The sequence below is a fragment of the Pleurodeles waltl genome, chromosome 6, assembly GCF_031143425.1.
Source record: "Pleurodeles waltl isolate 20211129_DDA chromosome 6, aPleWal1.hap1.20221129, whole genome shotgun sequence".
Classification (NCBI taxonomy): Eukaryota; Metazoa; Chordata; class Amphibia; order Caudata; family Salamandridae; genus Pleurodeles; species Pleurodeles waltl.
Genome location: NC_090445.1, coordinates 170,206,737 through 170,218,923, shown reverse-complemented (window position 1 = coordinate 170,218,923; position 12,187 = coordinate 170,206,737). Strand labels below are relative to the sequence as shown.

At 45.5% G+C, this 12,187-nt stretch overlaps 1 protein-coding gene across 1 annotated transcript; it reads right to left on the bottom strand.

Annotated features, from left to right (window-relative positions):
• Positions 1-236: 236 nt before the first annotated feature.
• On the bottom strand, positions 237-11,776 carry LOC138299472 (glucose-6-phosphatase catalytic subunit 1-like). The gene is made up of 5 exons (XM_069237739.1): positions 11,483-11,776; positions 4,945-5,054; positions 4,029-4,134; positions 2,725-2,840; positions 237-2,536 (listed from the first exon to the last, which is right to left on the bottom strand). The coding sequence occupies exons 1-5, from the start codon at positions 11,710-11,712 to the stop codon at positions 2,025-2,027; spliced, it is 1,074 nt and encodes a 357-aa protein (XP_069093840.1). The 5' UTR covers positions 11,713-11,776; the 3' UTR covers positions 237-2,024.
• Between the last annotated feature and the right edge of the window lie 411 nt (positions 11,777-12,187).

Below are 12,187 nucleotides of genomic sequence, written 5' to 3'. Positions count from 1 at the left end.
CTTGGGGTGGGGTGCCTAAAAAGCTACGTTTTCCAGGGTTTTCTCCTTTCTTTTTTAATCCCAGCAGTAACTGTCCGAAGTTGGCAAAGTTGGTAGATGTCAAGCAAAAACAAATGAGAAGTTGGAAAAAACACCTGTACACATTATGCACACCTCATAATTAGCTATAATAGTAGGAATCATTCTACATTCTTTCAACAATCAGTTTTGGTATTAAGGGAGGCACACAGAGATGATATTTTTAAAGTTTTTTATTACAAAAATATTCTTTTTCAAGAAAATAATACTTTGGTGCACATGTTGTAATGAACTTCTTCTTCAAGATGGGTTGTGCATCCATTCAACAAAATAAATAACATTACAATTTATGCTAACAATCCTACAAGTATGTTTCACAAACTTTTTGTGAGACAAACATCAAAAAGTGTCATTTAGCTGTTGAAAACATGGTGAGTGTTAATACAATTGTAGAAAAGATTGCAGCAACATCAACTAGAGCATGTATCCATTTGTTCTTATCAAAACTATCAAGAGTGGAAACATATTAGCTGGGGTTTTTTCAATTATTCCTCAAATCCTAGACATTCACCTCTTTTTAATACTAGTGGGTTGCTGCATGCATTTGAACAGGAAAACGTTGTTTTCTGTAATGTTTAGAACTGTCATACTAGAGGCTCATTGTAATGAGGACTGATCTACCCAACTCCACATTATTTCAATGTTTTAATTTAAAGTTGGAATGTAGGAATTAAGTAAAGCCCATCCTTCACTAGGGTGACCTGAAGTTTATCACTTCACAGTGCTAAATCACAAAGCACTGGGATGGTTATTGAAACACCATTGCTAACAGCCCATACCACTGACCTTCTCGGAAGGTCAGACTGATCGAATAATACGTGTAGGGTAATTCCAATGTAGTAGCTAGCACATGGAGTGAAAGAAGACTAATGCCAGATAACTTGAGTGGCAAAGACTGTCTAGGCAAATGAGAACAGAAATATCAACACATCTACTAAGAATTCCTGATTCACTTGACTCAGAAGCGTCCAATTCCTAGAGTCATTACAGCACCTTCTCCATGTCTATTTTTCCTATGAGGGTGTATGCTGGTGGTGCTACACATTCACAATGCATCTTCTGGCATACTTTCATGCGAGGTTCTAAAATAACTCACTCTTGATCTATTTTGTTCACAATTGCTGGCATTTGGATCTGTCAATGTTAAGGTTATCACAGTAGTCTTTCATTGATTATTGTTTTGTGAAGAAGAGGTGTGCTGTTGTTTCCTTACAGACCCTCATTCATCTTTTTAACAGACAAAATTCACCTGAGACACTAATTATTGCTGTGTGTCCTCTACTAAGAGTGAGGAACAATTCCAGGGGGGCCCATCCTGTCAACAACAGAAATGGGCTCTCTATCATTTTGTTTCGTTGTCGAAAATAAGTCACTGTTCACTGATAGAATGCATTTGAGTAGACATGTTCAGTCTAAGCTTTGTAAATGACAATAAACCTAAATATGTAAAGGTCTATATCCCATATTGAGAAAAAGGTATAAATATATCCTTAACTTTTACCTTGAGAGTCCAATGAGAGGCTGACCTAAACTTGGCTTCAGAACGCTTAGATTGGCCTGTAGAGTTTACCTCTTGGGAGGAGTCACATTTTGCTTGGGGCAGCATGAACATGTCTGTTGCAAGAGATATAAGCAAAGATGACGTCTTAGACTGAGAGACATGAATACCGATTACATCCAGAGCCTTTGACTTTGGGACTTTACTTATTTGTTTTCACCAGTACCATGTCCAAGACCCCTAATGGACTGCCAGTGTTGTCGATCCCACTCATCACTGGTGCAAGATTAATGGATGGTCTGGATGCACAAAGTTTCCGGTGTCATTAGAATCTGTCAGTGGTCTGTGGCATGCAGTGATAGGATGACTTAGAATAGAGGGCCTGCTCTCAAGTATTTTAAAGTAGTTAGCCCCAGCAAGAATGCACAAGTAAAATTCTGACAACCTCCTATAAAGCTTTCTTGTCCTGGTGGTTCAGAACCTGTGACACACAATAAGGGATGATCCCAACGGCAGCCAGCGGCACAGCAGCACTTTTGCAGAAGGACAACAAATAGAATAGCAGCTCCACCTTCGTTGGTGGCTTGAAGGAATCGAAGAGATGGAGAACGATGAGGGAGAAAATGATACAGCACAAACGGAAATTGAACTGTGCCCCTTTTTTGCCCTGGCAGCTTTCCTGGTACATGCGAGAGTTGAGAGCCAGGCCAAGTCCACAGAAGATTCCCAGATTCCTGAGCAGGCCGGCAAAGGGGGTGGTGTCAATGTGGATCCATTCGGGCTTGGAGCACCAGCGCTTGGCTTTCTCCAGGGTCCAGAGAAGGTCCACACCCAGGGCATTCAGAATAAGATAGAACCCCAGCGCAAAGACAAAGAGGAAGAGGGTGGTGTAGAGGTATCTCTTCAGGCTTGTCCTGTAGATAGAGGGGATGTGGTGGAAAGCTTCAGCAACAGCAATGCCTGGAAATGTCACATAATGAGAGAAACATTAGAGCCTTGGAGAAACTTCACGAAAACCTAAACTCTAAATGTAATCTGAACATAATGCGCGATCTGGGAAAGTTATTACAAAAATAGAAAAACAAATCAGGAAAAAATGTTTATAATAACGATGTATGGAAGGAGGAAAGATTCTTCCTGATACTGACCTGAAATGACCCCACTGATAACTTGGTGCGGAAAGTGAGCCGCGAGGAATACCCGGGACAAACAGACACAGATCTGGACCATCCAGAATCCTGCCCAGAGGACCCCACGCAGGCACCTGGAAGACAAACATAGTTTGAAAGATTGGTATTAATAGAGCGAAATAATTCCGTATTTTGTTTAAAGAGAAGCATAAACTGTTAGAAACTCCCAACTACAATGCCGGGTGTTCTCTGGTTGCTCTAGCTTTCAAGAGGCCGGTGTTTATGTTGAAACAATTGTGTGCAATTTATACTGCTACAAGTCTTATCCAGCCAGATAGGTCTGGTTTAATGTTAGAGTGTGAAGCTAGGCTTTTCCCTTACAACTCCCAAATCCAGGCAAGAACACAGTGAAATGAAATGCATAGCAAAGTAAATTACTGGGACTCAGAGAAGCAAAAATAAATCTTGTGATTCACACGATCTCATCAGGTGATATTTGAACCCATAAGCTAGCCAATAAATGATCTAATTAACCAATGTAATGTAACAATTCATTTCAAGCTATGCATATTTGCTACTTTATATTAAGTTTGGCTAACAAAGTACACACAACCACAACTCATAATGCAGTGAATGGCAAAGAGCAGTTAGATATTCTGGGCTTTTCTGAACCCACCTGCTCAGTGCTCATTGCACTGCACTGTCAAGGAGCCAGGAAGACCATCAGCACCTTCACAGAATTGGAAGTATCACCCAGAATAGGGCACATTGAGACTTCCTGGTGTGCATTAAAATCAAGAACGTCACCTGAGAAGCAAGTTAGCCTTCAGGAAGTCAGCAAGATGGCTCGCTGAAATGCATGTTCACCACTGACATCTGTTGTGACCAGAACCTCACAAGTTGGATCCCAGCGAGGCCAACTCAGTGAAGAGGGTAATTGAGGCACCTGTTATTTACAGCCTCCAGGCTGCAAAAAACTGCATTTTGAAGTGCCACATGGGTTACAAATATTAACCCCAGACAGCACTGCTAATAGTCAAAGAATGGCTCCTGCTGTCCACACACAACAAGCTCAGTCGATGAGCCCCTCACGGTCTCCTAAATACCAGCCTGACCAGCCAAAAAAAGCTCACTCACTTCCAAGTGTGCCCCTGTATGAAATAAAAGGAAGCCCTGGTGAAACTTGTCTAAATGCATGTTATACTAGTTTTGCCAACTCTCTAATGCTACCTCTACAGTTAAGGCCCAAAACACTGTGCTCTAACATAATATCCACAGTTAGACTTTTTGAATGTCACCCTTTGGGGTCACCTATTGCTTACCAGTTCTTTAACGTAGGTGGATTCCGCTTGAGCAAAATGGAGAGAACAGCTGTCACCATCACGTAGTAAACTCCAGCAGCTCCCATAGCGTGACCAGAAGGACTTCCTATGGGAATGAGAAAGGAAATGCCATAAGTGATGGGCTTCCTGGAAGTCATTTATTGAAATGTAACAAGAGCCAACGAAATCACTTGACAGAGCACACAAAATGTTGAAGCATGTGTACCACAAAGTCACCGTTCTGGCTCCCATAGTGTGCCTGCATTAATGCATGACTGGTATTTAAATAAATGCAAAAGGGTGACTCTAAACATATTTCTTGAAAGAAGGGATACTATACTAAGTTGTCAAACTAGCAGCCTCGAGTCCTAATCCTTTCCAATTTGGCCACACATGTTTTTCTCTTTATGCCTCAGTTTCCTTGAGTGGCAGATTGGGGAGTGCTTGGAAACAGCCTCACTAGGTGTCAGTGGATAGCAGTGGGGAAAATATATTTATTTACATTCATCTGGAATATAGTAACAGCTTACTTCAGGTTTCAAAAACAAAACTTTGTCAAATGTTTGTGGGTTATATGTCACAAACTAAAAGGGATCCACCTTTGCTTTCGTGGATATGAATAAATGCGGCTCAATAGGCCACCTTTGGTTTACAATGTTAACAGATGCCTTCTAGGAGCGAACGCTATCTCAGATAGGTGCTGCTTTTGGAGATCTAGGCGGTTGACTAGTTAATTAAGTCATTTTGAGGGGAAAAAAATCTGATTAAAAAAAATATGTGGACTTGAGGTTTTGGAGTGTGGGACTCTGCATGGATCAACTCGGCCTCCAGTGTCTAGAGCGTCTTGGCAGGAGTGTGTACCTAAGAGACAACTAGTCTTCTGAGTCAATGAACACATGAAAAGTCAGATTCTCACCTGGGCCAGTCTCGCAAGTGACTGGATATTGTTCGATGACCGGTGCAGACGTGTTACTGTAGTAATCTGTATCATGGACCCACCAATATGGCCGCTGACCAAATAGGATCCTGCAATTAAGAATAAAAGGGTTATTATCAAATGAAGCACACATGTACTGTACACTTGGCTCCTAAGCCAATCAACATTATAATAAAATACCAATCACTGTTCAGTGTAATACCAGTGTTTCTTCTCATTGGTAATGTGCGCCTTTGCATGCTTACGCTAAAAGGAAATGTCTTCCAAACATATGGGCAGGGTCGGACTGGCCTATAGGGCAATCAGGCAGTGCCCGATGGGCTGGTCTAAAGAGATAGTGGGCGGACGGTTGTTTGGCTATTTGTGGGCCTGTTTCATGGTCTACTGAGCTGCTTCTTACTGTCGATTTCCCTGACACTAAAACAAAATATTGCCTGCAGGAGGCTCAAATCCATGCAGTCTTCAATGCCTTGAAAAACACTTATACCGAGAGCCTTAAAAGTTCAAAACTGCTCCATTTTGCAAGCATGGGCCAATTTGTTTCACTATGTAGTTCACTATTGAGGGCCACTCTTATTTTGGTGCCCGGGGCTGTTTTCTGTCCCATTTCGACCATGCACATGGGTTAGGCCTTCAGCCAGGTTTGCCAGTGGACTGTGCTGGGGTCACCTGATGGGGTCAGGAGCACACACTATGTGATGTTATGCATATTATTTAGTGCTTACTATCCTTTGTATGGTCCTATAGCACTATCAGAATCTTGGAACAGTTTATGGCCTGTGGTACAGGTGGACCGGAGTCACAGTGGTCTGTTGACCTGGTATTTAATTGCGTTTCTTATTGTTGCAAAATGTTTCATAGTGGACTGTGGCCAAGAAGAGAGTAGAATACATCCATGAATTGTTTAATGGCTGATTATATTCATAACTAATTTAAGAGCTTACACAATGGGAAATTTTGGGTCATGTCACGGTCAAATATGGGAAACTGAGATAATGTTTGAGAAATTCTGCACAAACTATTTTAGGGCAGATGCTGAACATTTTAAATTGTGGGGGTTTCCTTATTTTATATGATAACTATGATGTTTCAAGTAGAAAAATCTGTGAAAGTAGTCCGGGAAGAAGTGAATTGGGAGACAGCAAATGACAATTGAAAAGCATTTTTTAATTTTCAGTTTGGTTGACGTAAGTGTACAAGTGTTTATCTGAACAAGAAAACACCTAAACCAGACATGTTTGAGGGCACGCTCTCTGATGCTTACTCAGGAATCCCCAGTACTTAATTTGAGCCGGTGGTTGCAGGTGCGGCCCACAGGCAATAAAGGGGCATGGAGTGTCCGGTAGTGGATGGAATAGGTATAAGGGGGAATCAACACTGTGCAGTTGTGGTATCAGCACCCCCGATGTACGTGCCACTGGCCACAGGCTTCGGAGCAAATCTTTGGACCCTGGTACTTACAGTTTTACAAATTAAATACTGGGGTCTCCATAATTGACAAGAAATTAAGTCTAGCCTTACCCATATTACAGATCCTCTGCCGGAGAAACGTGCAACAGCAATGGTTTTTATGCCCCAGTGCATAGGAATTATTGATCATGTATTGATATAAAGATTATGCTATTCGCATCATCAGTATGTCTCCTTATGGGCAATGTTTTTTATGCCCAGTGCATAGGAATTATTGATCATGTATTGATATATAGATTATGCAATTCGCATCATCAGTATGTCTGCTTATGAGCAATGTTTTTTATGCCCAGTGCATAGGAATTATTGATCATGTATTGATATGTAGATTATGCAAATCGCATACGCAATATGTCTGCTTATGGGAAACAGAAATATTGCCAATGCCTTCAAAAACAGTTACTTTTTGAGTGTGAAACTCGAAGGAGAGATGGGGTCGGAGGGTAATAAGAAACAGAACTTTTTATACAATTCAAAACAACATTTTGGATTAAACTGAAATTATTTGAAACTTGTATACACACAGAGACACACACAAGCACACCCAAACACATAATAAATTCAAACAGAGGATAAAAGGAAACAAATTTATAACACATATCTGGAAATATTTTTCTAAACTGTAGTTGAAATCAATGGAATTTTAAAATAATTATGGGAGCACGTTGGCCAAAAATATCAATTGAGCATTAGAGCGGCTGCCCATGCCCAGTACGGAATAGCTGACTGTGGCGGTCATTCCAACCGCGGCGGGCGGCGGTAGCCAGCCGCCTGGCGGGAACCGCCGAATGACCGCACCGCGGTCCAAAGACCGCGTCGGCCATTCTGGCTTTCCCGCTGGGCCGGCGGGCGACCGCCAAAAGGCCGCCCGCCGGCCCAGCGGGAAAGACCCAGCAACGATGAAGCCGGCTCCGAATAGAGCCGGCGGAGTTGCTGGGGTGCGACGGGTGCAGTGGCACCCGTCGCGATTTTCAGTGTCTGCAAAGCAGACACTGAAAATCATTATGGGGCCCTGTTAGGGGGCCCCTGCACTGCCCATGCCAGTGGCATGGGCAGTGCAGGGGCCCCCAGGGGCCCCACGACACCCGTTCCTGCCATCCTGTTCCTGGCGGTAACAACCACCAGGAACGGGATGGCGGGAAGGGGGTCGGTATCCCCATGGTGGCGCTGCAAGCTGCGCCGCCATGGCGGATTCCCTGGGCCAGGGGAAAACCGTCAGGAAACCGCCGGTTCCCCTTTTCTTACCGCGGCTTTACCGCCCCGGTCAGAATGGCCCAGGAAGCACCGCCAGCCTGTTGGCGGTGCTTCCGCGGTCGTTGGCCCTGGCGGTCGGTGACCGCCAGGATCAGAATGACCCCCTGTGTGTACTGAGCAGCCAGCCACCAATTAGACCACACTGCACATCACAAAGGGTGAAAAGGCAGCAAGAAACATATGGTCTTTAGACAAAAAAAACTGTTGGGAGATTAGCTAACTTTCAAATTAAATATTTTCTTTTTTTTTAAATTGACCCAAAGTATCCTGTGGAAAAGATATTCCCAATCAATAGCTTTCAATTAAAATATCTTATGACAACACATTTAAATACATCATGAAGACAGATCGAGCCACAGAGGAAACGTTTCATATAGGGCACACCGTACTCTCTCGCTTCCAGTCACTTGGCTTTAATCAGATAGTATCAGTGTCAGATGTGGGCGACTTCACCCAAGTGTCAGTTTCGCGTATTTTATAAATAAAGTGATATTTCACTTTCTTTATGCCGCTGTCCAGCCCTGCTCCCATATACAAGCACCATGTCATTGTAAATCATTAAAGGGTTAGGAAGAACGTGTAACCCGAGATAGGTTCGTCCGGCTCACGCCATCAGCCGTTCATGTGTCCTAGTGCTCAGGAAAGGCGACAGACTGGGGATGCAGGAGCCAGGAGAGTTTCACGGCAGTGCAATACCTGTCACTGTTGTTCTGTGTGACTAATGCACCTTACACGGTCTGCCTGTCCACCTGCGCGACCCTCTGACAATGTCTGTCCATGTAGCCCATATCACCCCCCACACTGACTGTCCACGTGCTCAAACGTCGGCTATTGTCTGTCAATACGATCCTCTCCCTCAGACTCTGTCCACGTGCCCAGGCTTCTTCTGCGTGTCTCTACAGCGCAAGTTCCTCACACTGTCTGTGCACGTGCTCAGCCTTCTGATACTGTATGTCCTAGTGACCAGACGTCTCGGGTTTCAGGGGACTGTCCCGGTGCCCTGACGCTTTCCCTAATTTTAAATAAATATCCCAGTTTTTGAAAGAAACGTCTGGTCATTCTGCTAAGCATAATTGAAAGCTAAGCATTCCTTCCCGCAAGCGCTGCTAAGATATAACATTATTTAAGTAATGTTTATGCCAGGCAACACAGCAGGATCCTGCTCCCAGCAGAAAGACAGAGTGGGGAGGAGTGGTGGAGGGCGCAGGTTCTGCCATTGCTGTTAATGTAGTCTTGTAAGAGTGTGTGTGTGTGTACGTATATGTACTTGTAAATGTGTGTACATATGCAAACATTTGCAAGATTTACGTGCGCGCGCGCGCGCACACACACACATTTACACGGCTACGCAAAGAACGGGACAGGCCAGATATAGAAGTAAGGCTAAAGGTTTTAGTCCTACTTTTATGTCTGACCTGTCCTGGTTTTTGCTTATCAAAATCTGGTCACCCTCTCTCCATGCTGGCATCTTTCTCACATGGTTCGATCACATGCCCAACCTTTTGTCTGTCCAGGCAGCCCATCTCACTGTCTGTCCGTGTGCCCATCCTTCTGTATGTGCCTGCAGCCATCTTCCTCACACTGCCCACGCGCCCAGCCATCCTGTGTGTCCAGGCAGCCCATCTCACTGTCTGTCCATGCGCCCAACCTTCTGTCTGTCCCAGCAGCCCATCTCCCTCACACTATCCATGTGCCTGATTTTCTGTCTGTCTCTGCAGCCAGTCTTCCTCACAATGGCTGTCCACGTGCCCAGCCTTATTACTCAGTATAGCCTTATCTTATGTGGTCTGTACAGGGAGACCACGCTCACACAGCCAACACAATCTGTAAGCATGCACAATACTCCCCACAGTGCCTAGGTTACACTTGTTCTTTACATTATTTCTGATGTTCCTCAAGCTCCTCACACTGTGCATCTACTAACCTCTCACAGACCACACCTGTTCCCAAAGCTCCTCACGCTACCTACCAACCTCTGACAGAATGCACCTGTGCCCCAAGCTTCTCATTCTGGCCATCTACTAACCTCTCACAGATCACGCCTGTGCTCCAAGGTCCTCAGTCTGTCCACCTACCAACCTCTCACAGATCACACCTGTACCTCAAGCTCCTCTTCCTGTCAATCTACTAACCTCTCACCGATCACACTTGCGCCCCAAGCTCATCGTGCTGTCCACCTACCAACCTCTCACAGATAACACCTGTGCTCCAAGCTCCTCACACTGTCCATCTGTTAAACTCTCACAGATCACATCTGTGCCCCAAGTTCTTCACACTGTGCATCTACTAAACTCTCACAGACCACACCTGTGCTCCAAGCTCCTCATGCTGTCCACCTACCAACCTCTCACAGATCACACCTGCGCCCCAAGCTCCTCACACTGTGCATCTACTAAGCTCTCACAGACCACACCTGTTCCCCAAGCTCCTCACACTGTCCACCTACCAACCCCTGACAGATTGCACCTGTGCCCCAAGCTTCTCATGCTGCCCATCTAATAACCTCTCACAGATCACGCCTGTGCTCCAAGGTCCTCAGTCTGTCCACCTACCAACCTCTCACAGATCACACCTGTACCTCAAGCTCCTCTTCCTGTCAATCTACTAACCTCTCACCGATCACAATTGCGCCCCAAGCTCCTCGTGCTGTCCACCTACCAACCTCTCACAGATAACACCTGTGCTCCAAGCTCCTCACACTGTCCATCTGTTAAACTCTCACAGATCACATCTGTGCCCCAAGTTCTTCACACTGTGCATCTACTAAACTCTCACAGACCACACCTGTGCTCCAAGGTCCTCATGCTGTCCACCTACCAACCTCTCACAGATCACACCTGCGCCCCAAGCTCCTCACACTGTGCATCTACTAAGCTCTCACAGACCACACCTGTTCCCCAAGCTCCTCACACTGTCCACCTACCAACCCCTGACAGATTGCACCTGTGCCCCAAGCTTCTCATGCTTCCCATCTACTAACCTCTCACAGATCACGCTTGTGCTCCAAGGTCCTCAGTCTGTCCACCTACCAACCTATCACAGATAACACCTGTGCTCCAAGCTCCTCACGCTGTCCATCTGCTAAACTCTCACAGATCACATCTGTGCCCCAAGTTCTTCACTCTGTGCATCTACCAAACTCTCACAGATCACACCTGTGCCCCAAGCTCCTCATTCTGTCCACCTACCAACCTCTCACAGATCACCCCTGCGCCCCAAGCTCTTCACACTGTGCACCTACTAACCTCTCACAGATCACACCTGCGCCCCAAGCGCCTCACGCTGTCCACCTACCAACCTCTCACAGATCACACCTGTGCCCCAAGCCTCTTACACTGTCCATTTGCTAACCTCTCAAATGACACTGGTGCCCCAACTTCTTCAACAAAGCAGCCCTAGTACTCCAGCTCGCTTGGTCAGGTATCTATAAGGGCTTTGTGTTGGGAAATGGAAACATCCCTACCCTTCCCTTCTTGGGGGAAGAGTACTGGAAGCCGGCCCATTCTATCCCGCCCAGGAGAGAACAGTGAAATACATCCTACTCTACACAGCCAACAAGAGAGCAGTGGAACCATGTTACTATCCCTCCCGAGGAAGGAGCAATAGAAGCCACACTGCCCAATAGCTGAATCACCAGAATGTGTAAAATTGTACAGCGTGCACTGTCCCCCAGATGTTTTCCATCACACAGATGCCAGTCTACAGGCAGACTCCAAGCTACTTCTTGGTTTCCCCAGGTGAGAGATGCACCATAAATTGCCCTTCTCTGCAGTAACATTGCTGCCACACTCACCATTTGAAGACAAGGTTGAGCCAGTCTCCGATCACGGCCACCCAGATGAGCTTGATGCCCACCGCCTCGTACAGGTGGAACCAGATGGGGAAGAAGACGAAGAAGGTGTTGCGGAGGTCAGCGGCAAAGGAGACGAACATGAACCAGTCCTGGGAGCTCTTGTAGTTCACCTGGAGGTACTGCACCATCTGGGCCCCGGAGTCGTGGAGGAGGTCCATGCTGGTCGCCATGTTGGTGCTACTGCAGAGTTTGTGGACCTCCCGTGTGATCAGTCTGTGTCTCTCTACCGTTCTGCCTCCGCTCACCTTGCACTGTTCCTGCTCTGCTGCTCCTTTTATATCACACTGACCTCTTGTTTGCTGCTCAGTGATGTCACGGCCAATGATCTTTGGACCCAAAAAATCACTTTAAACAGAATGAAAAAAACAGTCAAACACTGGAACATCGACGTAGGCGACGGGCACGTTCAAAGAAGAGCTTGCGTAAAAAAACACCCTGCTCTGCCACACAATGCACCTGTGGGCCATTAACCCTTTGTGATGGATTTTATTATGTGCATATTTAACAATATTGTAGACTCTAGAGCCCTTAATTAAACAAGTGTTACGCAAAGTGTGATTGCTCTACTGAAGAGGCTCTTGTGCACTCTGGTGTTGCCAATGAACATAATTCCTGTTGAAGATACTTCGCAAATAAATAACTGTA

Excerpts from the sequence above, each read along its gene's own strand:
- LOC138299472 (XM_069237739.1), bottom strand. The coding sequence starts at position 11,712 with ATGGCGACCAGCATGGACCTCCTCCACGACTCCGGGGCCCAGATGGTG. Across the intron at positions 4,135-4,944 it reads CACTTGCGAGACTGGCCCAG|GAAGTCCTTCTGGTCACGCT; the intron begins GTGAGAATCTGA and ends TCATTCCCATAG. Across the intron at positions 2,841-4,028 it reads CCACCTACGTTAAAGAACTG|GTGCCTGCGTGGGGTCCTCT; the intron begins GTAAGCAATAGG and ends TTTGTCTTCCAG.